The following is a 23620-nucleotide window of genomic DNA, read 5'->3' on the forward strand; positions in this document are numbered from 1 at the left end:
GGAGCTGGTGTGCTGGTGTGCGTTGTGTTAGAATAACTGCTGAACTCAACTTGAATTTCTGTTCCTCTTTACTCCAAGTCACAGTACTCAGCCCTGCCAGAATGCTTCTTCCAGGTGCCCCAGTGCGGCAAGCGGGGCACTCTGGTGGGAAGGATTAACTCAGGCTGAGCAGGGAAGCAAACGAGGAGCCCAGCAGTAAAGCTGGTGAGCAAGTGAGGGCTCTTTAGGCTCCTGGAAGTCGCTTGCTACTGTCCCTGGCAGAGGCACCCAAACTGTGCTGCACTGCAGGACCTGGCAGGAAGGCAGAGTAGAGCCTTTCTTCCCTGCTCACTGTGGCGTTTCTAACTTTTCCAGTACAAGTGTACATTGCTGCTGTTTTGCTTTGAGTCTGAAGAGAGTTTGGCTGCGTGGAAGAACTGTGAAGGGGATAATAGAAAATCCATCAGAGTTTTTGATGTGAAAGTGGGCACCTAGAAGATCACAGCAAGGCAAGGACCATTAGGTGCTGAGTAAAGATGCACTGCATTCCTGCGCTCCACAGAAGGAAGGTCTCTGTCTTGGAAAGAATATACCCTTATCCTTGCCATCTCTAGGGCTGCAGGCAGATCCCTTTTTGGAGTGTTTTTTCTGGGATGTCACTGTCCCAGGGGATAATACATGAGATCCTTCTGTCCCTTTCCTAGCAGTGCCATCTCTCCACATCCCTGTATAAGACCCAGTGTGTTTTACTTTGCTATTCTTTTATTCAATAAATTTATAGAGAGAGCTGATGCCAGACATCCAAAGGGAACCTCAAAGAGAAGAGCAGTGAGCTGGTTTGCTAAACTTGAGGCACTCAGAAGCTGAGTTGGACTCTAAAATTAAAAGGTCTTGGTGTATTTTTATTTCTGTTCTGTTTTCTTCAGCTTTTTAAGTGAGCCTCATCTCCTTCATGGTATTTTTGGTTATTTGCAGCTGTGATGATGGATAGGAATTGCCCATTTCTTTTCATAAATTTAAGCTGAGACTTTTGTCCCATCTTAAGACTCTAGAAACTGGGGTCTTCAGAAAAAGACAGAAGACAGGTAAGAAAGAATTGGTTATATGGCCAAATGCTGAATATTGAACACTTGTCAGGCACCTCCAGCACATCTTTGCTGAAGGCCTGGACCTTAATGCAATGCAAACATTTGTCTGTGGCTCAGGATTTGGAGGTTTTGAGAAGAATGGGTCTGTAGGTGTCAGGTTGGTACATGGAGGTGATGGATGAGAATGGATCTTGTGTGTCATAGCCAAAAATGGTTTGTAACAGAACATAACAGTTATTTCTGTCCAGCTGGCAGGGACTATTGAGAACTACTGTCTCAAAAGTGCAGATAGGTCTCCATTTTCCTCTCTCTGTTCACTGGGAAGTTTGAGATCTGGCTCTGGCAGCAATTTAGTGCAAAAGCTGTCTAAGCCTAGCCCCAGCCCTGCTTATTCTCATTCTGCAACTTAGGATGTGCTGGAGCAGGCACATCAAATAGTTACAAAGGGTGTGAATAAGCCCTGGGAAAGAGCAAGCAGGCAGCTTGGTTTATATTTCCTTCCCTGTGTTTGTGTGAGTCACAGAGCTGGCGGCAGTCCTGCTTTCCCCTCGCAGGGAGCAGAAATAAGTGCATAAGAGCCCCACACTAATTTGCTGAAAATAGCCAAAAGCCAGGCTCTTAAGATGCTCAAAAGAGATTGCAACTCCTCAGTTTATTGATTCTTTTTCTCCCTGCTTCAGGTTAACAGCTTTTAAAAGACAGTAAAATGGGAAGAGCGTGAATGCTGCCGGCAGTGTGTGGCTGTCTGTCCCAGCCCTTGCCTGGTTGGTGCGTGTGTGACCTTGCAGGGTGACCACAGGGCAGTCAGTGGAGTGGTGTGTGGAGACACACATTTGAAGGAACAGAGAAGAGGTAAAACATGCCTTCCCCTGTTACCCTGGAGGCTGCTGGCATGCCATGCCACTGCCATGGCAGCAGAGGGGCTGGTTCTCCACCATCACACACCAACTCTGCCCTGAGCAGTCAGGGGCCAAGAGGGTTTACACCAGAGCTGGTCCAAGCCTCTAGCAGTTGGGCCATGCCCCTGCCATTCTCCAGTGCAGGGGGCAAAATACCAGCTGAGTGCCTTGCAATGGTGCCAACTCATAATTGCATTTTTTTTGTGTGTTTTTAAACAAGAGTGATTTTAAATTTTATGCTGTCGTTAAAACTCCAGCTTCTGAGCCAGTAGATGATGCTGTGAGAATCCCAGCTTTGTGTCTGAGCAGGGGAAGGAAGTCAAGAAGGGAGTCTGGCAGCTTGTAGCTTGGGAGCAAGTAATGGACCCCATGTTGCTTCCGTGTTTCCATGGGCCAAGTCCATGTTCCAGGTTTTGAACATAAGGGTTGGCAGAGAAGCCAAGCTCTGATCTAGCTGACTTGTTGGGAAAAGCAGGAAAGGTGCTTCAACTTGCAAGGGATACAAGGCTTGCGTGATGGTCATGTATTCAGGTGTGCTCAGCTGAGCAGAAGGGGAAGTAGGTGAGAGAGGCTGCGCTCACTTCAGCCACTGGTGTGGGGAGTGCAGCTGTGGTTTGGGCCTCACTGAACCAGGGCTATTTATGTGCTGAGCATCTCAAGCAGGCAAGAGAACCATCCATGTCCCAGCATTCGTCCTTCATGCAATCAAGCGATTGCTCTTTAGCAACCCAGGTTCCCCCAAAGCCCAATGCCTGCATTTCCTCCCTGCCTTAAGTGGCCTTTGCTTTACGTGTTTCCACATTTGTTTCTTCTGTTACACAAACTCTGGTTTCAGGCCTCTGAGCTGAAGTACTTTGGGCTTTCAGAAGCATGACTGAGTTGCAGAGTCTCTGCCTCCTCTCTGCTGCATGCCCAGCTCATCTTACTCTTGGCAGAGTGAGCAACAAAATCAAGGAGCTCTAGTGAGTGTTGCTGTTCAATGCTTAAAACCCGGATGCGTTTGCCACAATTTTGCTTTAAACCCAGACCACATTCCATTGGATTCAATAATTATTCCTCATGGAATCTGCAAGCTTTGTAACCATGTGAGGGCTCTGTTTGCTACTTCATTCACTTTTCCTGCTTCCTCTGCTATTTTCTGGTTGTGCTCCAGGTCCTCAGGACCTTTGTTGTTCCTGCTACCCTGGCTTCCTCAAAAGAGAGGATTTCCTCCTGTGGTCTTTAAACGAGCCCTCCACCCAGCCCCCTTGCAACAAGAGATCTGCCCCTCACACTGACTGCTGGGGCTGGGCAGACGTGCCCTACACACCACCCCTTTCCTTTTAACTGGAGTGGAATAGGAAAATGAGTATGAAGATTTAGAGTTATCCATCCACCTCCCTGTTATCCAGACTCCTGACTGAAGATGGGTTATGGGGGGAACAAGAACATGACAGGACATTCTGCATCCTGCCCTGGAGCATCAGTGTACTGTCTGGGGATTATGTTTCAATACTTGGAAATCAATTCTGGAGCTTGAAATGGGCTTGCTGGTGGGTTATATCCCAGCAGTATCTCCTATGACAGTGTCTGAGCAGTGCTCACAGGGTGGGGAGTGTTCTGGAGTGGAGAAATATGTGTTTGTGTCATCCATTAAGGTTTGTGCTGCCTTACAGCTACTGTGTGGGTGTGACAATAGCTATTTAAATGCAGCTTCAGAGGTGTCTGTAGGAGATACCCAGCCCCCCTGGGAGCTGATGCTGTTGCTGGGCACGGTGCTGTAGTGTGTGCAGTGGCAGCGTTACTAACACAGTGCTTGTGGTAGCTAGTTTGCTATTTCTGCAAACTCAAAGGATGCTTGGTTTTGTTCCTTTGATGCTCCCTCATCCCAGATGTGTTATACATTGCCAGATGTTCATAACTGTCTGTTAGAGCAAACACATCTGAGGCTGCATTAGATGCACCCACTTCCCACTCTTTGTTCCTTTGCTGGTCCATAACTCAGCTGACACATGGGAAGTTTGTTGGATTTTGGTACTACAGGTGGAGTCATGCTGTAACCTCCTACCTGTTCTGCAGCTCACAGCACATCTACATTATTCACGGAAGAGGGTCTGTATCTTGAATCTCTGAGGAGTCACACTGACAATTAGGCATAAAATTTCCTTGACTAAGATGCTTTTTTTGGTTTCCTTTCTCTCTGCTATTTAGGTGCATTTTAAATTTATTTAGTTCACAAATTTTATACTGCAAACATGACCTTTCAAGAACACTGTTTTTGTTGTTTCTTTCTTAATGCTTTCTCCTCCTCCCCCATCTCTGGGTAGACTCTCCATTTATTGCCTTGAAGCAGTTCCAAAACCCCAGTTCTGCTCTTCAAATACACATGGGTGTATGTGCATTCCTAGATGATCCCCTTTGCATTTAATTTTGAATGCTTCTAGATTACTTTTGTTGTATTCACTCTGTTCTGAGGATGAAAATAAAAAAGGGAAACTGATTAGTTAGATGTTGATTTCACCTTTAGTCCGACTCTCTGGAGGGCTCTGTCCTTAAAGCGAAGTACCTGCTTCCATTGAACACAGGAACAGCTCCTGTGCAGGCGTGTGCTTGCTGTGAGTTTGCTTGCTTTTCAATGAAGAAATAGGAAATCTAAATTTTGAACTAAATTTACCTGCAATGACTCATCCAGAGCACTGCTATTTTCATAACTTAGCAAAATACGTAAGCAATAAATTTTTGACAGTGCTTCTATAAACAGCAATTGTTCTGCTTTGAAGCTGTGATGCTCAATGCCTGCTGAGTTGTGCTGCTGTGCAAAGTGGCATAAATACTCCAAGAGAAACAACACAAAAGGAGCCCTGTACAGATGGCTTGGACAAAATGCTGGCCTTTTCCTTCAGTCGTCACAAGCTGGAAATCTGGCATTAAATAGGATTTGTAGACAGGTTGGGTGTCTGTCTTCTGGTTTATCCCCTCTTAAAGATGTGTCTCTGTACGTTGTTTGCTACCAGAGAACTTCTGGCACACACCAGATGCAGCGAATGTGGGTTGGTAGCTGGTAGCCTGGCGCTGAAGGTCTCTTTCTCTCTCACCAATAATTGTGTCAGAGCTGGCTTCCTCTTCACTGTAAACCCTAGCAGGTGGCGGGGAAAGATGTTTGTGTGCCTGAATGAGGCTCTTTCCCCACAGCAGTGGGAAAGCATTCCCGTTGTCCTGCCGGGATCCGGGTCTCCCTGGGCTCCCTGATCCCGGTGCACTCCTGCCATCTGCTGGCGAAACGGAGCACTGCACGCACCAGTTTTCCGGGAGTTTTCGCAGCTGTGGGATCTCCTACACGGAAGGACAATGACCATGCCCACAGCAAGGCGGAATGTTTCCTCTCTTCATGTTAAGGTGACTGAGTAACCGACAGTAAAGTTTGAAGTAAGATTTGAAGCTCAATATGATGATCTAAAGGACCAGCAGCAAAACAGAATGTGGGAAAGCACAGAGATGTTTTAGCAGCACCGTGATTTCATTAGACATCTTTCTGGGAAGGCATAAAATGCTGCTTCTTCCTCAACCACAAAGTTCCGTGGAACATTTCTTGCTTAATTGCTGAGTGTTCACAATGTAATTTGGGGAAGGGAGCTGCGGTTTAGCAACCAATTTTAATTTACAGGGTCCTCCTAGTGGTGCTCCTGTCTATAGGCAGAGGATGCCAGTGACACGTCTGAGCACAAGCAAATGTTGCCTTTTTGGGAATCAGCATACTTTTGCCCTCCTCTGGGCTATGCCTGTAGATAAGCCTGGCTGATGTCTGAGCTTAGCAAGGAAGTGCCCCAAATCCCATTCAGCATGACACCTTCCATCCCTGGTGGGGACAGAAATCTGAAAGGTCTTTTTGCACTCCTCCCAGTGGGTTATTTGTGAGCCAGGGAGAGAAGAGGAACATGTATTTGGGTAGAAGAGCTCTTGGCCCAGCTGTCACACAAGGCAGGTCTACATGGGCACAAGTAGAACAACCCCAGCCAGCCCCTTCCTCAAGTGCAGCCAGGAACAAACAAGTAGGATTGTGCTCAGGTATCTTCTGGGTATGAGGTGTACATCAGCTTTGTCTGACTTCAGGGATGAACATCCTTGTTACAGGACCAGCTCACACCCTCATATTTCAACTTCTACCTCATGCAATTAATTCTGCAGACTGTGTTAGCAAATTTAGGAGGTCTGTAATCTTCTTTCTTTGTCTGTTAATCACAGGGTGGGGACCAGCTGTCAGTGGGAAACTAGCAAGGATTGTGTTAGTCGTTGCTTTCTGTGTAGCAGGACTGTATTGAAACAATATCCATCCCCATTGTGCTGGGAAGTGTTTCCATGCAAGGGATAGCAAGCGTTGCAGGAGCTGAGCATCCATGGGAAAATTTTACAAGGTATTTTCACAGCAATGTCTATAAAATACAGGTGATATTTCTAATTACTGAATTCATTTGAAGGATCTGTGTTCTCCATGTGCCTGCCTCTTCTAAGCATGATTTCTGTATCAGCATTTGTGAACGAAGCTTTTTAGCATATTTCATTATTGCTACAGATATATTAGAGAATCTGTAGGATTAAAATTCAGGATTATGCACTATGGAAGACAATAAAGAAGGCAGATTAATTTTTGAAAGAAACTTCAAATGCAACAGACCTGCTATGAAAATTCTACCTGTACACTGTGGTTTTCCTTAAGGCTTATTACTGAAGTGATGTGAGGTTCTCTGTTAGATGAAGTAAACAGAGCATTTCTTGTTCTCATATTCTCAGGGGAAAGCTAAGTGAACTAACTGAATTTACTGTATTGTTGAGCTTGAATTTTGAGCGATAGCTGCCTTTCCTTTGTCCTCCTTGCAAAAATGTCTGGAAAAAAATGAAACTGGGAAGGCATTGCTGTGATTTCATGGCCTGTCTCTTCATGTATGTTTGGGCTGGGAACACTGCTTCCTAAAACTTGGGGGGATTGGTGAATGGGATTCTGTTCATCTGAGCTTTCAGAGTCAGCAAGGTGAAGCAGCCCTGATAGGAGATGAGAATTGAAGAATGAGCTTTGATTGTCATCAGCTTTCCATTACAAGAGACTTGAAGATACTACTTCACAAGGTCTTTTACATAAGTTTCTGACAGTTTTCTGGACCCAAATCTTGCTTATGTCCATATTCCACTAGATTTTTAGATGAGGCATTACTTTGGGATAGGCTATTGGAGGGGATGGCTTCCTGAAACATTCTTTGTGAATTTTCTGTTTGATCAGCAACAATTTTGCTTTCTCTTCTCTCCTTCACCTCACAATGTAGCTGTAATCCTGATGAGCTTAGAGATCACCAGGCCTGCTTTAAATAAATATGTGTGTGAGGCTTTATTTCATTCCAGGTAAGAACAAAAAGGCTTTGCAACAAATGTGACTGGTCCCCTGGAATTTCTCCCGAGTGAGGAGAGCAGGCAAAATGGGATGAAAGAACTGTGCAAAGGGCATTTCAAGCCCTGTTTCTGGTAACAGGGAAGATAACAGAGAAGTGCTGTCTGTCCTGCAGGGATAAGAAATCCTTGACAGCTGCTGGGGCTGTGGGCTTGATGCTCAATGAAGATCAAATACACACAGTGCTTCCTGTTACGCTCTTTAACAGATGACGGTGCTCAGCTGCACATAAATGACTATAAAATCTGAAAATTTGAGACTGACAGTCACCATTAGAAACTTCTGCTGGCTTTTGTGTGCTGTCAAATATGACCTCTGCAAGGTGAAGCTGGGGTAGGACAGTAGGAGCAATGGGACATGGACAGGCAAGTTTTGGAGGGCTTAGGTTTTCCTCTGCTTGTTTCCCAGTGAAAGCGGGAAGGAATGCCTTTGAAATTTCTGCCAGGTGTTTCCATTCATTTCAGAGAAGCTGCTCTGTTTTCTACCAACAGCAAATTTGGCCTGCAACAACTTCTCCTGGTGATGTGGATGAAGAGGAATTCTACATGAATGTCAAAGCCAACCAGCACTTTTCATACAGCTGATGCTGTACATGGGGCCTTGACAGAAGTATTTCATATAGGTGACTTGATCCAGCTCCACATGGCTTTGGCAATGTTCTTGGTGGGTGGGAAATCGGTTAATACTGCAGAAAAACTTGCTCTTTATGATCTCAGAAACAGCTGTGTTGTTTAAGCCTTTTTCATTTCAGCACTCTCTGACAATGATCTGCATCCCCTGCCTCATTTTACTAGTCCTATCCATGCTCATGTGCAAGGACAGAGAAAAATCATATTGTGGTTCTGGCATTGACTGTCTCAGGTGTATTTGGCCTATCTGTCGGCTTCTCCCAGTGTTTGGATACAGGATTTGTCAAAGGGGCTGGGTTAGGTCTCTATGAATGGAGTCCAGTGAATTCTGGGGGCTGGAGAGAGGATTCGCTTCATGTTTTCTTCTTCACCAAATACCTCAGAAAAGCTTCTGAAGGCACCTGCTTTCTTTCTGTACTCAGAGGACAGATTTCCTCTGTGTCCAGCACTCTTCTGGCGCTTGGCTGGTTTTCTGGAATCATCCTTCATTCCCTCTTTTTCTGATCTGTCCTGTGGTATAAACCTAAATGGATTTAGTCATTGGTAGATGAAGAGAATGAAAGTGATTGAAGGGGATGCCATTCCAATCATGTCATTGACCCCAGGAGCCAAGTTTGATTGATTTTAAGAGAAAGTCAAGAACATTAGATGAATTACAGCTGTGGTTATTCATCAGCCTTCTGGTTGCTGTTAGTTGCCATGTATACTCCACATGTAAGTTTAGTGAAGAATTGTTGAGTCAAGGACAAATCTCCTGCTACTCTGCAGTGAAGTAGAGCTGTTATTACAGAATAGGCAGGTACTGAGGATGGGCAATGTTAGTTCAGGCCCAATTCATAAAGAATAGCGCTGTGATTTGCTCTGGCTGTGACTTATCTTTGTAGAAAACAACTGCTAAAGAAACAGAAAGCAAGCTGGTAATTTAGCGGCTGGGGAGAGAATTTCTGGGGTGTTGGATAACTGTAAGCAGGAGGCTTGGCAGAACAGCTCAAAGTGCACTTACAGTGGAGGCTCTTGTGTTATTTAGAGGATATGAGGGTGTGGTGGCACTCCTCTGGACACAGTTCTCTGCCTGGCACCAGAACATAAAGTGGTGTAGCAACTTAGCCCTTTCAGGGTGGGCAAAGAGATACCAGACAGTAACTGAGAACAGAAAACCATCCCAGAAAAGCCCAAAGTGCTTTTGCAACCTTGGAGTCAAGTTCTGCCCTATATGTACTCATGTGTCTCTGGCTGACTGGAGCAAGAGGAGAATGTGTTCCCAGGTCTGGAAGGGAATGGCTTTGCTCATCACTGGAGAGCTGCCACGTGTTTTCTGTGAGAGGCACCTGGCGCTGACTAGTCAGATTGGGATGAGAGCTTGAGGGAGGCTGGGGACTTTGTTCTCCTATGCAGCCTCCAAAACCTTACCCTGTCCTACTTCTACTGTTCTTTTCCAGTGTCAGCAACATCCCCTGTAAAGTGATGGGATTGGTGTTGGCTTTTTCAAGGGGAATATCCTGAAGGTGAAATTCAATTTTGGGGAGGAAGACTCCATTACACTGAGCAAAACTGCAGTGGAGTGGGGCTAATTTAGCAAGCAGGGCTGCTGAAGTATTTCCCAGAGGACTGGGAAGACATCCACCCAGAAGTCACCTTCTCATGTGTTGACCACCTCGTTTTACATGGAGTGTAGCAGTACAGGGACCCATGCAAATGCAGAGAAGGACAGTAAACTATACAAAGTTTAAATAAGTTGTCCTTTTCAACATGGAAAGATGACTGATGGAGTCATGTAAAATCTTCAGTGATCTGTGGAAGGTGCCATGGTTAGGTAAGTTTCTTCATTTCCTAGCAAGCCAGCAAAAGGAAGTCCTTTTGACACAACATGTGCTTTGTGAAAGACAGTGCTGCAAGGCATTGACTATAACAAAAATATAACTGATTTAGAAAGCAATGAGAGACATTCTCAGCAGATAAGTCTGTCGGTGCTGTTAAAACTGCAAATACTGCGTCTGGTTTGGGAAATCGCAAAGCCAGAGACGGCTTGAAGATTGCAGAGGGAAAATTATTATGCTGTATTTTCCTCACTCTTATGTTCTTCCCCTGAAAGCACTTAGCAGCAGTTGTCTGAGACAGGATTCTAGGGTAGATAGACGTGTTATGTATCTCACTGAGGTTGTTGTGCTCTTGTAAAGATCTCAGTAACAATGAAGGGACTAGGAAAACAAGGGCAGAACAGCCTCTCCTGCAAGGAGCTGCATATTTGCACTCAAGATGCTCAACCTGGTTTGTGCTCATTGCTGTTACCTTGTAAGCAGATCCAAGAGAGGAATCCTGGCAAGCCTCCCTCAAAGTAACATCGTGCTGAATACTTGGCAGTGCTCTCTGAGGGTGTGAGCAGAAGTGGCCCATCTAGACCCTGTGTAGCCCTTGCCTCCCAGAGGGTGGAACTGTTAAAGCAGTCTGTACCCTGGCATATTTTGTCTCTGGGATTGCAGTTCCAGGGTAGATGGCATCTTGTGCCATTTCCAAAGGGAATTTTATGTCTTATGCACACTTGAAAATATGGACACCGTATGGACACAGTGTACAGTGTTAAGCAGAGTGTAGCAGCAAGCTGTTCTTATAAGTATCCTTTCTGTCCCCTCTTCCTTCTGTTCTGCTTGTCAGCTGCTCTCAGACCTCATCAGCCATATTCTTCAGACCCTAGAGCACCTCTTTGACTTGCACTTTATTTTCTATGTAGGCTTTCAGCTTTCATCACTCTTACCTTAGTTTGGCTAATATGACTCTGGAGTAAGTCCACTGGATAAGCAGACTGGCAGGCTGGAAACCCAGTATCGTTTTGGAACACGACTCTCAAACTCTTCTCGGCCCAAAGCAGAGGTACACAGGAGTGAAGGGGTGCTCCCTCTGAAAATGCTGTTTCCAACTCTGGAAGCAATCTAATCCTGCTTTTGTGGTCTCTGAGACCTGGTTTAGCCAAGCAGGTCACTACAGTACCACTGCTGCCGGTTTTGGTGCCAGGGTGGGTTTGGGTGTTTGTGACAGTACCACTCTTTGCTGTACAGGCTCACCCTTTCAATCTGGGCTCTTTCTTTTTTCCCCCCCCCCCCCTTTTTTCTGCTTGCACCATGAAACACCCATCTCCCGTTGGCAAACAGGATTTCAGCTGGGTGGGTGGCTTCCACCAGGACACGTAAGAACTGGAAAAAAAACTAGGACGCTACTTTTAAGATTGTTTTTAAAGAAGACTTTGGAGAAAGAAGCTGATTTCTTTTACGAGGGGGTGCTGTCTCCCTGCAGTGTGTTCTGTCACCATGTCACAAGATTTCTAAAAGGAGCAGAATCAGTAGGACACTGGTGTATCACTCTGCAAGGAGCAGCTTCCTTCACTTACCTCCCATATTTGACTAAACTGATATCACAGGATTCAGTCTCCCCACTCTTCTCCCACCCCCTGCCTGCTTCTGCCAGCAGTCCTCTCCAAATGTGCTTTGTAACTAAAGACTCCCCTAAAGAGCTGACTCTTTCAGTTCTTCTTCTAACAAAAACTCGTGCTGCTCATAAATAGATTTGCAATTACTGAAGGAAACAGAAGAATCTGTGCAGTCCAGATGTATCAGAGTGGCCTCCCATCCTGTCTTAAAGAAGCCTCTGAAATTCAACACGCATTGCTTGGGCATAGCTGGGAGACCTCTGCAGAGATCCTTCCTTTGAGCAGCATTCCTATTCTGCAGGATCTGCTGCTTGCAGCAGAATTGTCAAGGAACTGCAGAGTCCCTATCTAGTGTCTTTACAGAAAATGACAAAAGCTTTTTGTTTTTTGACTAGCCTGGGGTTTCATGTATTTCTTATAGCAGTCAAGAGTAAGAATTGCCTGGCCAGTGTGGAAGATCCTGAGCTTACAAATTGGTTCTCTGCTAATAGCATCTGGTGTGTGATTAGTGCTGTCTGAGCAATTCCAAGCACTTTCTGATCATCCAGAAGGTCAGACTTCCTTAGCTTTTGGGGCTTACAAGATGGTAATGATTTCATATAGAAGAAAAAAAGGCTTTCCCAAGGATATGCATCAGACTGGGTAGACTTGGGAGGAAAAATCAAGAGCCCTGACTGCTGGGTCCTATGGAAGGATTAAGCAGAAGAAAAGAGGGAGGCAGTGGTATATGTGGATAATCCCTAGCTTTCCCTAGAAAAGAGATCACATATATAAGGAAGAACCCTTCTATATGTCTTCTCTTTCCTTTCTCCCTTTTGTCAGGGAGCACAAGGGGGGCATACACCCAGCACAGTGTTTTTTGTCCACCCTAGTAAAATGAATAGGCACTACCCCTGCCTTTGACAGCAAGTATGTCAACTCCCTGCAAACCTAAGCTTGGCTTAGATCCTGAGCTCAGGCTCTACATTCCCACAAAGTGTGGTTAGTTTCACAGTGACACATTTCTGCATGTCCCAGAAAACATGCCTAGAGCTGGGGCATGCAGGGTCACAGGGCAAGCTTCCCTACAAGGGCTCTGGGCTGCTTCTTGCTGAAAGCGCTGAACCAATGAGAGCAAATCACATCTGCTGAATCAAAAGCAATTTCTAGCACTGTCTCCTCAGAAATGTTTGCTTCCTGGAACCCTTCTGGAGGCCTTTCCTGTGTGGGAGTTCACTTGCCCAGAGCCTTGGCTGGGTCTATGGGGGAATTTAAACATACAGCCCTATAAATGTCAGTGGGGACTTCCTGATTGCTTTTGTCGGGGGTGGCCACCCATGTTTCTTCCCCCTTGCTGGGGTTGCAATAGTAGCAGCATTATACTCACTTTCCTTCAATATGATTACTAAAAAAACATTGGTTAAGACAATAGTCAGGTCTGTGCAAGACTGGCTGCAATTGACGGGAGGCTCCTGCTAGAGCACAAGCTAATGGTTTGAAGAGGGCACACTTGAAATGTAAGGTCAGCCAATGATCAGTGCCAGAACACCACATCATGGCTATCGATTGAGGAGATGATCATCCAAACCTTTGTTTTGTGGAGATCAAGTTACCTGCAAAGAAAGAAAAGGGGGAAGAAGATATCAATGAGAATGCTAGCTCAGGTATTGGGTTTCTCTAGAGAAAATCTCAATTTTAATTCTGTAGGCTTTCTCCTGGTGTGTGAGGGAGAGAGAGAAGCTGGGAGAAGGACATTTGTAATTTTTTCCAGTTCTCCTTTCCCTCCCTTCTGTCCAGGTGGATGTGTTGAAGTGTGTAAAGCATCTGAGCGTCCCAGTTCTTGTGATCCCTCACAGACAGCACTCTGCCTATGCTGAATTCACAGGGCTTTGGGTCTTTGAGCAGGGTACTCTTTGAGAGGGTACTCTGGTGCTTCAGAACTCCAGTGTGGGGCTGAAGGGCAGGTACCAGGCATGTTTATTTTGTGCTGCAGCTATTTTTAACAGCTGATGTTACACAGACTTGTGCTTCTTCTCAGATTAGATGGCAAAGTCAAGAGGTGAGCAGCGTAGTAGCAAACATCACCTCTGCTTGCTGAATTGCACAGCACAGCTGCCTGAGGGCTGCAGCCAGCCCCTCACTGTTAACATGCAGTATTTTCTTCCTGGAGAGAAGAGGCAAGCTCCTGGCTTATCCACAGATAAGCTTGTGCATATTGTTTACACGTCTAGGGATCACTGTGCCCCTAAAGGTCTTCGGCAGCTTGTCCACAGTATTTTTTATGGTTCACTTGCCTCCTGTGCAGGTAATGTATAGAATACATTTGTGATCTTAAGAAGCTGAAGATGATCTGTGAGGGACTAAGATAGCTTTCTGGGCCAGGTTGCAAACCCTTCCTGGCACAGAAAGTCTGTAAGGACAGGGATGTTACCATAACTTGTGGTCCCAGCAGCTTACAGGAAGCCCTGCAGGCTGTGCAGAAGGAGTGCGTGATGCAGGGGTCAAGGAAGAAAATTGAGGCTGTGCCCTGAGTGGACTGTCTCCTCGCCAGCAGGGTGATGTGAAACACAATCAAGGCTACTGCAGACGCTGAGGTCTAAATTGGAGAACAGGAGCAGTGCAGAGCTAGTGCCTGGGTCTGGCTTGGCTCCCAGAAGAACTCCCATGATAGGCTTCTTCTGTGTGCAAAGTTCTGCAGATTCTCCTTTGTGGAGCCTCTCTGAGCATCCCACTGCTTGTTTGACCTCTCTCTTGTTCCCATGCAGCAGAAGTCTCCCTGAATTCAGTGACTGCCCTGAATATCACCCCATTCAGTTTGATAAGACCAAGTTAGACTAACAGAACAGCATCTTTTTTTGCTTATATTTCCTTTTGGTTGCAATGGTTGCATATCTAAGCCATTAGGAAGGAAGGCTTCAAGAAGGAACCCAAAGTTAGGAAATGCATGTGTTATAAGTAAGTTTTTATGTAATTTTTTTCTTGTGGTCAGTTTCTTCAAAGACAAATCTGTGTTCATCCTTATTTACACAAAGCTAGTCATTAAATAGTAGCAGATCCCAGCACACACTGCAATGGTCCTGAAATCAGTTCATCTGAAATTCTGTAATTTCCAAAGATAGAGAGCATCTTTGCGTTGCTTTTTTGCCTTTTTTTTTTTTTTTAAATGGGAAGAGTAGTCTGTGTCATCTGCACCAGAGTCACAGTTCATTCAAGGATGTGTCCCAAATGTAGGTGTTATATAAAACTAAAATTTCTTTTCTCTGTCTTTATTCTCATTGTGTCACAGTGCTTGCAGTAGAAACAAATCCTTTTTTCCTGATGCTGAAGAAGCAACAATGGAATGAAATTCTGTTGGTAGAACTCAATTGCTCACCTGTGTTACTCTGAATTGATGCTTAGTAAACTAACCATCAAGCTTGGCCTGCAGATGCTGCTCCTGCTTCTTACATTCCCTGCCTTTCTCATGATTGTAAGCATACTTAGCTGTTAGGATGCCAAATTTAATAGCTTGGGAAGGTCCTAGACTAAGTTAAAAGTCTAGGAAAACATAAGTCCTTTAAGGTGCTTTAGATGAAAGTGGTAACTGAATACCAGTCTCTTACTTAGAAAAATACCAGCTTTGCCAAACAACCTTTTCAAAAGAACGTGTCACACAAGGTGCAACTGCAAATTATGTGTTTTGCCTGGTAGCAGCAGCAGGCTTCTTAAGTATCTGTGAACCTACTTTGATGCCATGAGAACTGATCCTTCAGCTAAAATAATTTTTTTTGTGTTTGACCCTACAAATTCCGAGTTTGGTTATTACAGACAATTTCATGGGACTTCTATAAATTTCATAAGGTTATCTGTAACCTCTGTTCCCTCCTCCTCCCAGGTGGTCCTGGTACTGAGATGGAAAGAACTCAAATGGCCCACTGGTGCTATTATCTTAAGTACTTGGGTCAAGTACCAATCTTGATATTTTTCCTTCTTTGTGTTTTCACTTACATGCTTGCTGAACTGGAGTGCCTAATTCTGTTGTACCTTCATGTGATTCTTTCAGCTGGCATTTGGGCTCTAGAAACTTGGGATAAAAGCTTGTGCCAGGGCAGTGTATGTCATACAGTGTTGGCTAATAGGATTCCTTGAAATCCCTTCACATGTCAAATAAATTTTTCAGTAAGGAGGGGCAGTCTGAAGACATTGCAAACCCCAAAAGCCTTAGTGAATCCTGAATTTGGCCATCTCAACTATTTATAGAACACTCTATGCCTGTTCTAAATATATTTTCTTCAAGGAGACCTCATCTCAACTCCCTGCTCCACCTCTTCAGTTGGATCAGCAATGCTGTTGTGATCTGTTAGCAAAAATTCCTTCTCTAGTTCTGTGGCAGAGCTGCAGATGTTTTTGGTTCAGGCCTTGAAGGGGAAATTATATGCCAGGCAGAGCTCAAGGATTGGATTTAAACTGCAGCCAGCCAGTTAGAGAGATATTGATGATATATTGGACCATTTCCTGTACTATTTTTTCATATTCCTCTTCTGCTGGAAGTTCTAGAGTTCTGGAGAGGAAAAATCAAGAGAATTATTGGCAAAGTACAACACCTTTCCCTGTCAGGAGTCTTCAGCCTTGCAAACTAGGCTTAATGGTTAGCACTCAAAACATTTTCTTTCTAGAGGGAGTGTAAAGAGTGATCTGTGGGCAGAAAGCATTTTTTTATTGCAAGGATGCTTGAAATTGGTCTTTTTCTTTCTCTGCTGTGGGGAAAAGTATCTCTTTGGTGGGAGTACCCACCTGACAGTGCTTGGAGAGCTGTGCCTCTGACTCTATGGGATGCTTCTTCCTGTAGTGTTTGCTACTCACCAGGAGCAGAAGTCTCTTATTTGCTAGCTGGTATTTTGTGACCCCTCTGGCAGTACAGCAGGCAGTGCAGGTTTTGTCCAGTGCAAGCTTTGCTTTGTGTTAGTGGAGGCAGGAGTGCTATAAGATGGTGTAGAACTGACATTTCAGGAGTGGCTCCTGTTCTCAATTGGCTTTGGAGGTGGATCATGTGTGTTCACTGTTATTTTCCATGCAGATGAGTATGGGCTGTTTAGAAGGCAAGACTTGAGCCCGTCTTGCTATTGGTTGAATAGGGTCAGACTCATTTTGCTCCCATGTAAGGACAAAGGATCTCTTCAGGCCAAGGAAAGCAATTCATCCCATGGTAGATTCCATAGTGGAGAATCTCTACCTTTTAGAAAAATCATATGATATTCTTTTTCAGTGAAAGGCTCTGGCTGTACCAGAGGATAGAAGTTTTGGTGCAAAGGGCAAACTGCAGAACTTCACAGAACATTTTTCATCCTTCAAGTTTAAAAATATTTAGAAAAGTGCATACTTTATTGAGTCCTATAGGTCTGAACAGTTTCTTCTGTAGGATAGTTACATTCTGTATGCCTATCTCAGGAACAGTCCTGAGTGGAAAATTCTGGGCTCAGTGTAGAGGCAGGATTGGCCATCAGAACCCTACATATCCTGAATAGCTCTGCTGCCCCACAGTCAGGGCCAGTAGAGACTTAGGAAGTAAAAGCAATTGCTCCCTGTCTCTGTGATGTGATTGACCCAGATTTTACTTCATGGGTCTTGAACTCAACTTACAGGTGGGCTGTAAAGCACTAAGGCTGCTTGCACTGTTTCAAGGACAGGATTCAGAAGCAGCGTGTCAGTAGTGGCCGCTAAAGTCACATCAATTTAGGTACCTGTTAGAAAACCCCTTCTGGGTACAACGAAGGAGTGACTGCTACTTATTTCGCCTCTGGGATAGAGAAGCCTGTGCAAGGCTTTGCCACTCCACAATCAGGGTAACGTAGCTCACTGTGTATCTAAGCCTCAGAGAAGGTTTTTGTGGTTGACAGAAGCTTTTCCTGGTTATTACCCTTTGAGGATGAACAGGGCAGCATGTGGCAAGATCACAGAATGGGATTAGCTCAGGATTTAACAGGAAGAGTTTCTTAGCACTCCTTCAGAGCTATTTCCTTCTCTTGCAGCCCCTGCAGCTGCATGAAATGGAAAGGGTTATGTTCCTGCCTTCCTGGCAGGAAAATCATCCCAGCTCAGTGTAGCAAAATGGACTGGGTCCAGTGCTCTTGGAAGGAATGAAACAGGTAAAGTGTATTTAACCATGAATTTCACATGGGGGTTTGCATAGTTACACTGAATATTGCCCCAAGACACATTCTGCTTCACACACAGGCCTCTTCCTACAGTCTCCTTGGCTTTTCCAAGGAATCAGTGTCTGCATAGCTTTAGATTTTGCTCTGGTCATGGCTTACCTCTGTGCCTGCCGATAGCATTTCCTTTTTCCTGTCCTATCAAGCAGGAAAGGACAGGTGAGCCTCTCCCAAAGCACTGCGGTGCCACTCAGCCTAGTGCAGCCCTCAGTGCCTTGTGGTGCTACTGCTGCTGCTGCTGCACTCTGCTAGGGAGACCCACTCAGTTCAGGCAGTATCTGTGATGCCATGGGGATGCATTGCCTCAGGAAATGCAGTCCCTGGGGCTACGCCAGGATGGGTCCTTAAACTGTAGCTCTGATCATTTGTGTTTCAGTGAAAAACATTCCTAATGTGTTTGTTTGTGGTTCCTGGGCTGGCAGTGTGATTGGCAGCTTTCTGGCTCACTCCATTATGCCTCTGGCTAGTTATTCCCACTGATGTCTCTCTAAGACTGGCTTCCTTGTAGTGGAAGGTCTCCATTTGACCACCCTTGATAAAAACAAGCTATATTGCCTTTCAAAAGCTCGAGTCAGTAATGCATGCCAACAGAAACGAATACGTTTGTGCTTGTAAGAAATAATGGTCTGTGCCTTTTGCAGTGCTTATAACAGCTTCAGCATCTCCATTCAGAGTTGCTGGCCTTTGTTCCCTCGTGGCCTGGGTGTGCTGGCTGAACTGAGGCTGGGAAGGAACCAAGAGCATTTAACCGCAAGACAAACACCAGGATTGAAACAGGCCAGACAGCAGGAGCAGACTACAGAGCATTTGAAGTGCAGAGCACAATTTTAAACCTAATTTGAGCACTGAATGAGGTGCTAATATCTCAGCTACTGTGTGGAGTCTCTTCTCAGTCTGCTGTTCGTGTTCTATGAACACAGTATAGGGGTATATATAGAATATCCAGTGAAAAGTCAGCTTTGTGCAACTGGTGAGGGCAGCGCAGGGTGAAGGGAAGTGTCTGCTTTTGGTGATGAAAATAGAAATCTGTCTTCATTTCTGTGTTCTGGGGAGCTGATCAGATATTTTATGGCATGATACCGTCATTGCAGCTTGAAGAACCAATTTCAGAGCTGGCTTCTCTAGCTGCCTGGTCCCTTAACCTGTCTCCATTCGCCCATAAGAGGAGGATGCATTGCCTTCGTTCATATTGCCTTGTTAATCAGTAAATGTAAAGCAGATTGTAGAATTAGACCTGCTTGAACTAACATTTGTAGCTATTCATTTGGTGGTCCAGCTCTTTTATTATATCAGAGAGAAAATAAGAATTAATATTCTCCTTTCTTTTTGAACTGTTGGTGGAACATTTTGATGACACTCATGGAAATGAGTGTCAATATGGTGAAAAACCAGTTTAGAAGGTGTTTAAGAAGTTAAATTTAGTCCTGGAAGTAGCTTTGCTGTGTTTTACCAGAGGCTTCGGCTTTTTCCCATTGCTCTCAGTATGATGTTTAGGGTGGACTTCACCCATTCCCAGGAATGCAGGAAAGGCCCTACCATGAGTCAGGTGGGACTAAAAGTTGTCTGAGTGCTGGGCCTGATGTATGTTTGTGTCACACAAACAGTGATGGATACCTCTGGTTGCCTTTCTTTCCTGCTGGGTATGGAATGGGTTTTAATCCTGGTTAAATCCTGTATCCTAGATCTGTTTGCCTTTTTCTGAAAGGACTTCTCTTTCTGTCTTCTGCAGGCATGGTTCAGAAACTTGACCAGAAGCTGCCTGTAGCCAACGAGTATCTGCTGCTTTCAGGCGGTGTGCGGGAAGGTGTGGTGGACATTGACCTTGATGAGCTGAATGTTTATGCACGAGGCACAGACTATGACATGGACTTCACTCTGCTTGTGCCTGCGCTGAAGCTGCACGACCGCAACCAACCAGTCACGCTGGACATGCGCCACTCGGCTCTGTGCCACTCCTGGCTGAGCCTGCGTCTGTTTGATGAAGGAACCATCAGCAAATGGAAGGACTGCTGCACCATCGTGGACCATATCAATGGAGCTACCAATTACTTCTTCTCTCCAACAAAAGTTGCAGACTGGTTCTATGACTCCATTAGCATTGTCCTCTCCGAGATCCAGAAAAAGCCCCAACGAGGGATGCCCAAGGTGGAGAAGGTAGAAAAGAATGGGACTATCATATCCATCATTTTGGGAGTGGGCAGCAGCCGCATGCTGTATGACATTGTTCCTGTGGTGTCCTTCAAAGGCTGGCCCGCTGTGGCACAGAGCTGGCTGATGGAGAACCACTTCTGGGATGGGAAGATCACAGAGGAGGAAGTCATAAGTGGGTTTTACTTAGTGCCTGCATGTTCCTACAAGGGGAAGAAGGACAATGAATGGAGGTTGTCATTTGCTAGGAGTGAAGTGCAGCTGAAAAAGTGCATCTCCAGCAGCCTCATGCAAGCCTATCAGGCCTGCAAAGCTATCATCATCAAATTGCTGTCCCGCCCCAAAGCCATTAGTCCATATCACTTGCGGAGCATGATGCTGTGGGCTTGTGACAGGCTGCCAGCCAGCTACTTGGCCCAGGAGGATTACGCAGCCCATTTCCTCCTGGGTCTCATTGACGATCTCCAGCACTGCTTGGTCAACAAGATGTGCCCTAACTATTTCATCCCCCAGTGCAATATGCTGGAGCACCTCTCTGAAGAGACCGTCATGCTGCATGCACGGAAGTTGTCCTCGGTCCGCTCAGACCCTGCTGAGCACCTTCGAACTGCCATAGAACATGTCAAAGCAGCCAACCGACTGACACTTGAGCTCCAGCGGCGGGGCAGCACCACCAGCATCCCCTCCCCACAGTCAGACGGAGGGGACACCAACCAGCCTGATGACCGATTAGCCAAAAAGTTGCAACAGCTAGTGACTGAGAACCCCGGGAAGTCCATCTCTGTCTTTATTAACCCAGATGATGTCACAAGGCCCCACTTCAGAATTGATGATAAATTTTTCTGAGCTTTCGTCAGTGTTTCTTGGGATTTTTTAATTTGTTTCTTTTTAAAAACTCTTGCAGTGTGCAGGTTTTTTTGTTTCGTTTTCCTTGATGACTTAGTCTCTTGGTTTTTACATATCCAGCGTAGATTTAATCTGTTGAGAACAATCTGAATAAATTATAAATCCTGGTTCTGCAGGGCGGTGCAGATTTTGAAACAGTATATTTCATATGCTGCTTTGATTTTTTTCACCCACCCTGCCCCATTGTCTGTGAGTAGTTTCTAAAGGAGAACATGCATCATAAACACATGCCACAGTGTAATGTAGGAGTTTTTTTCAAGCTTCCATAATTTATGTACATGGTTGAGCCTGGAGAAAGGACAACTCATCTTCCGTTGCTTTGGAAATTCACTTTTTTTTCCATGAGCTTCCATCACCCTAAAGAAATGAGGAGAGACTGGGTTGGAAAGTACTACTGGTAATTTGATGAGGCCAAATCTGCTGGGCTGAAGCCCAGTTCATCTGTTCTTCACACTTCTCACACTAGGGGAGAAAGTTGACTTTAAAGATGATGCAGCGTTTGGGGAAAAGAGTTGTTTCTGTTTTGATCTACTTTTTGAATGTAATTGTTCATTAATTGGACCTTGTACAGTCCAGAGGGTTGTTTCTGCTGCTTTTCCATGCGGAATAAGGTTATGGAATGTTAGTTTTAGTGCGTGTAATTATTCAAAGCCTTATTTAAATTCTATTAAAGAACATACCATTTTAAATGTAATTGCACTAATGAAATCTCTGCCATTACCTCAGTCCCACTGTTTGTGTTTGTTTCATGAATAAGCATCTGTTATTAGGTCTCAGTATTGCTGATTGCTTGAGACCCCTCAGGTCTCATGGTTTCAGGTGATTTCTTGATTGTCTCTTACAAAAGACTCTTCCTTGTTAGCCTGGCTATGTGTGAGCAATCAGAGTTTTGCATTGGCATATTTCTTTGGATGCATATTGTGTGTTGCAGTGCATATTGCATTAATATGTATTGCATGTTGTTGAAACAGGTTTACCATTAGATAAGGATGTAATGCTAAAGCAGTGGTATGTGCAAAATGAATCAGCCAGACCTCGAGCAAAGGAGCTACCTTGCTTCTGTAATGCATGTATTAGGCCTGATCCTTTATGGCAGTTACCATTCCGTGGACTCCTGAGGACTTTCTGACTTACCCTGGGACACGTGAGATCTTACTCTGGTCTCATGTTTGCAAAAGTTGTGTTTGTATGTAAACTTGTGGTGCAACAGTAGCCTTGAAAAACACAAACGCTTTTCTTCTGTGTGTAGGATAAGATGTATGGTAACAAGGGTTAGTCTGAGCCAAAAATAATTCCAAGAGTTCAAGGATAGAGTGACTTATTGTGGCTGGCTGGCCAGTGACTGATATTTAGGCCTTAAATCAGCAATTTGGGCTTACAGATTATCCCAGAGATGCTGTTCTGATCCAAACTTGATGCATGTGTTAAAATGTGATTATTAGAGCAGGTTGAAGTATTTTTTAAATATTTGACAGACAAATGAGGTGCATATCTAGTAAATTCTAACTGATAAAAATTGTGTATGAAAAATGTGTCACTTTTTTAGCCCAGCCTTTCTGGTAAAGAAACCAGGCTGGTGGAGCAACACACCAACAGCTTTGGAAACTGCTTTATTAGATGGCAGGGAGGTTTCAATACCTGATCTAGTGCCCAAGTCATGTCTTAAAACAAACTTTGGCTCCTCCATCTCTTGGGCATATTTGCAAACTTCACACCATTGCTGTAGCCAAAATGTTCACATTTACCTGAATTTACTGGTACACACTCACAAGAAGCTCTCAGAAGTTGCTGGCTAGATGAATTGGATGAGGATTTAACTTTAAAGCACAACTGGCTAGTGATCATGAGCCCCAGTGCAGCTGCAGTTATGGTCCTGGGAAGGATATGGATTGACTTCAGTGGAATCAGAACCAGGTCCTAACTGTGTGGCTATTGCCAAAGATGAGTCTCCATGTAAACCTGTGTAACCTGCCAGGGGAGGCAGGAGAAACAACTGGGAATCCTCTCCAGAAGTGCTTGGATCATGCAAATTTGTTGAAACAAACTTTTCCCCAGTCTCTGGGACTTCTGTTTATTGAGAGAAGAGTCTGGGCTTCAGGATGAAGTTTCCCATCACCACCTGAGAAATCTGCTCAGCACAAAGCAACAGTATCCTGGCAGGCAGAGTACTTTCCTGGGAGTCCCTGCTCCTGAGATATGCAGAAACACAGCCTTCCTCATGCCAGTTCAACGTCCCAGTGACCAGCAGTTTGACTAGCCCATGCCAAGCTCTGGTGTGTGCTCCTTTTTTTGGTTTTAATTAAAAAACATTTTGAAAAGTATCCATCTTGTTCTTCCTGCTTTGTGTGTGTTAGGGGGGTTTTTGTGGGGGAGAGGAGGCTTGGCTTTTTACTGGGCTGAAAAGTAATTTTCCAGGTAGGTCTGTGAGAATGTTATATCCTCTACCTGGACCATCTGTCTCCCAGGGAGGCAGAATCCTAATCTCTGGTAGGTTTATGTCCGTGTAGGATTTGTTCTCTCCATGTAGTATAGTTCAACTTAATGAGGCAGGCTGCCAGCCCAGAGAGGTGATGTGTGCTTTGTATATCAGAAAACACTGAAGATTTTGTTTTCTTCCTCTCCTATGGTCCCTTCTTGCCTTTGAGTATATGCTGGAACAGACTTGCAAAGTGCATAGGTCTGTATGTGGGATTTCAAAGTAGTCAGTGGGTTTAGATACAAATGATGTGTTATTCTTTATTCCTTCTTGAAAGTTTCAAGGGGACCATGTCATTCACAGAAGCATTTTAGAGCACTCAGCCCCATGGGGTTAGAGACTTGGCCAATCTGACAAGCACTGGAATAAGTGGGGACTTGCTTTAAACTAGCAATGTGGGCATCTTCCCTACTGATGTCAAGAGGAGACAATCAGTGCTGTGAGCCCGTGTCTCCATGTGGGCTTCAGTTCTTCAGCCACTGCTATGG

The 23620-nt window shown here is 44.9% G+C and overlaps 1 protein-coding gene across 1 annotated transcript in view; it reads left to right on the forward strand.

Moving 5' to 3' along the window:
* Positions 1-22977, forward strand: part of MB21D2 (Mab-21 domain containing 2) — a 60382-nt gene extending 37405 nt beyond the window's left edge. Inside the window, exon 2 of the mRNA XM_027685821.1 lies at positions 19332-22977. Coding sequence (XP_027541622.1) covers positions 19332-20596 — 1265 coding nt within the window. The 3' untranslated portion in view covers positions 20597-22977. The remainder of the gene's footprint in view (positions 1-19331) is intronic.
* Positions 22978-23620: the final 643 nt, after the last annotated feature.

This window comes from Neopelma chrysocephalum, unplaced genomic scaffold (genome assembly GCF_003984885.1).
Source record: "Neopelma chrysocephalum unplaced genomic scaffold, ASM398488v2 Primary Assembly neopelma1_69, whole genome shotgun sequence".
NCBI classification, from domain to species: domain Eukaryota; kingdom Metazoa; phylum Chordata; class Aves; order Passeriformes; family Pipridae; genus Neopelma; species Neopelma chrysocephalum.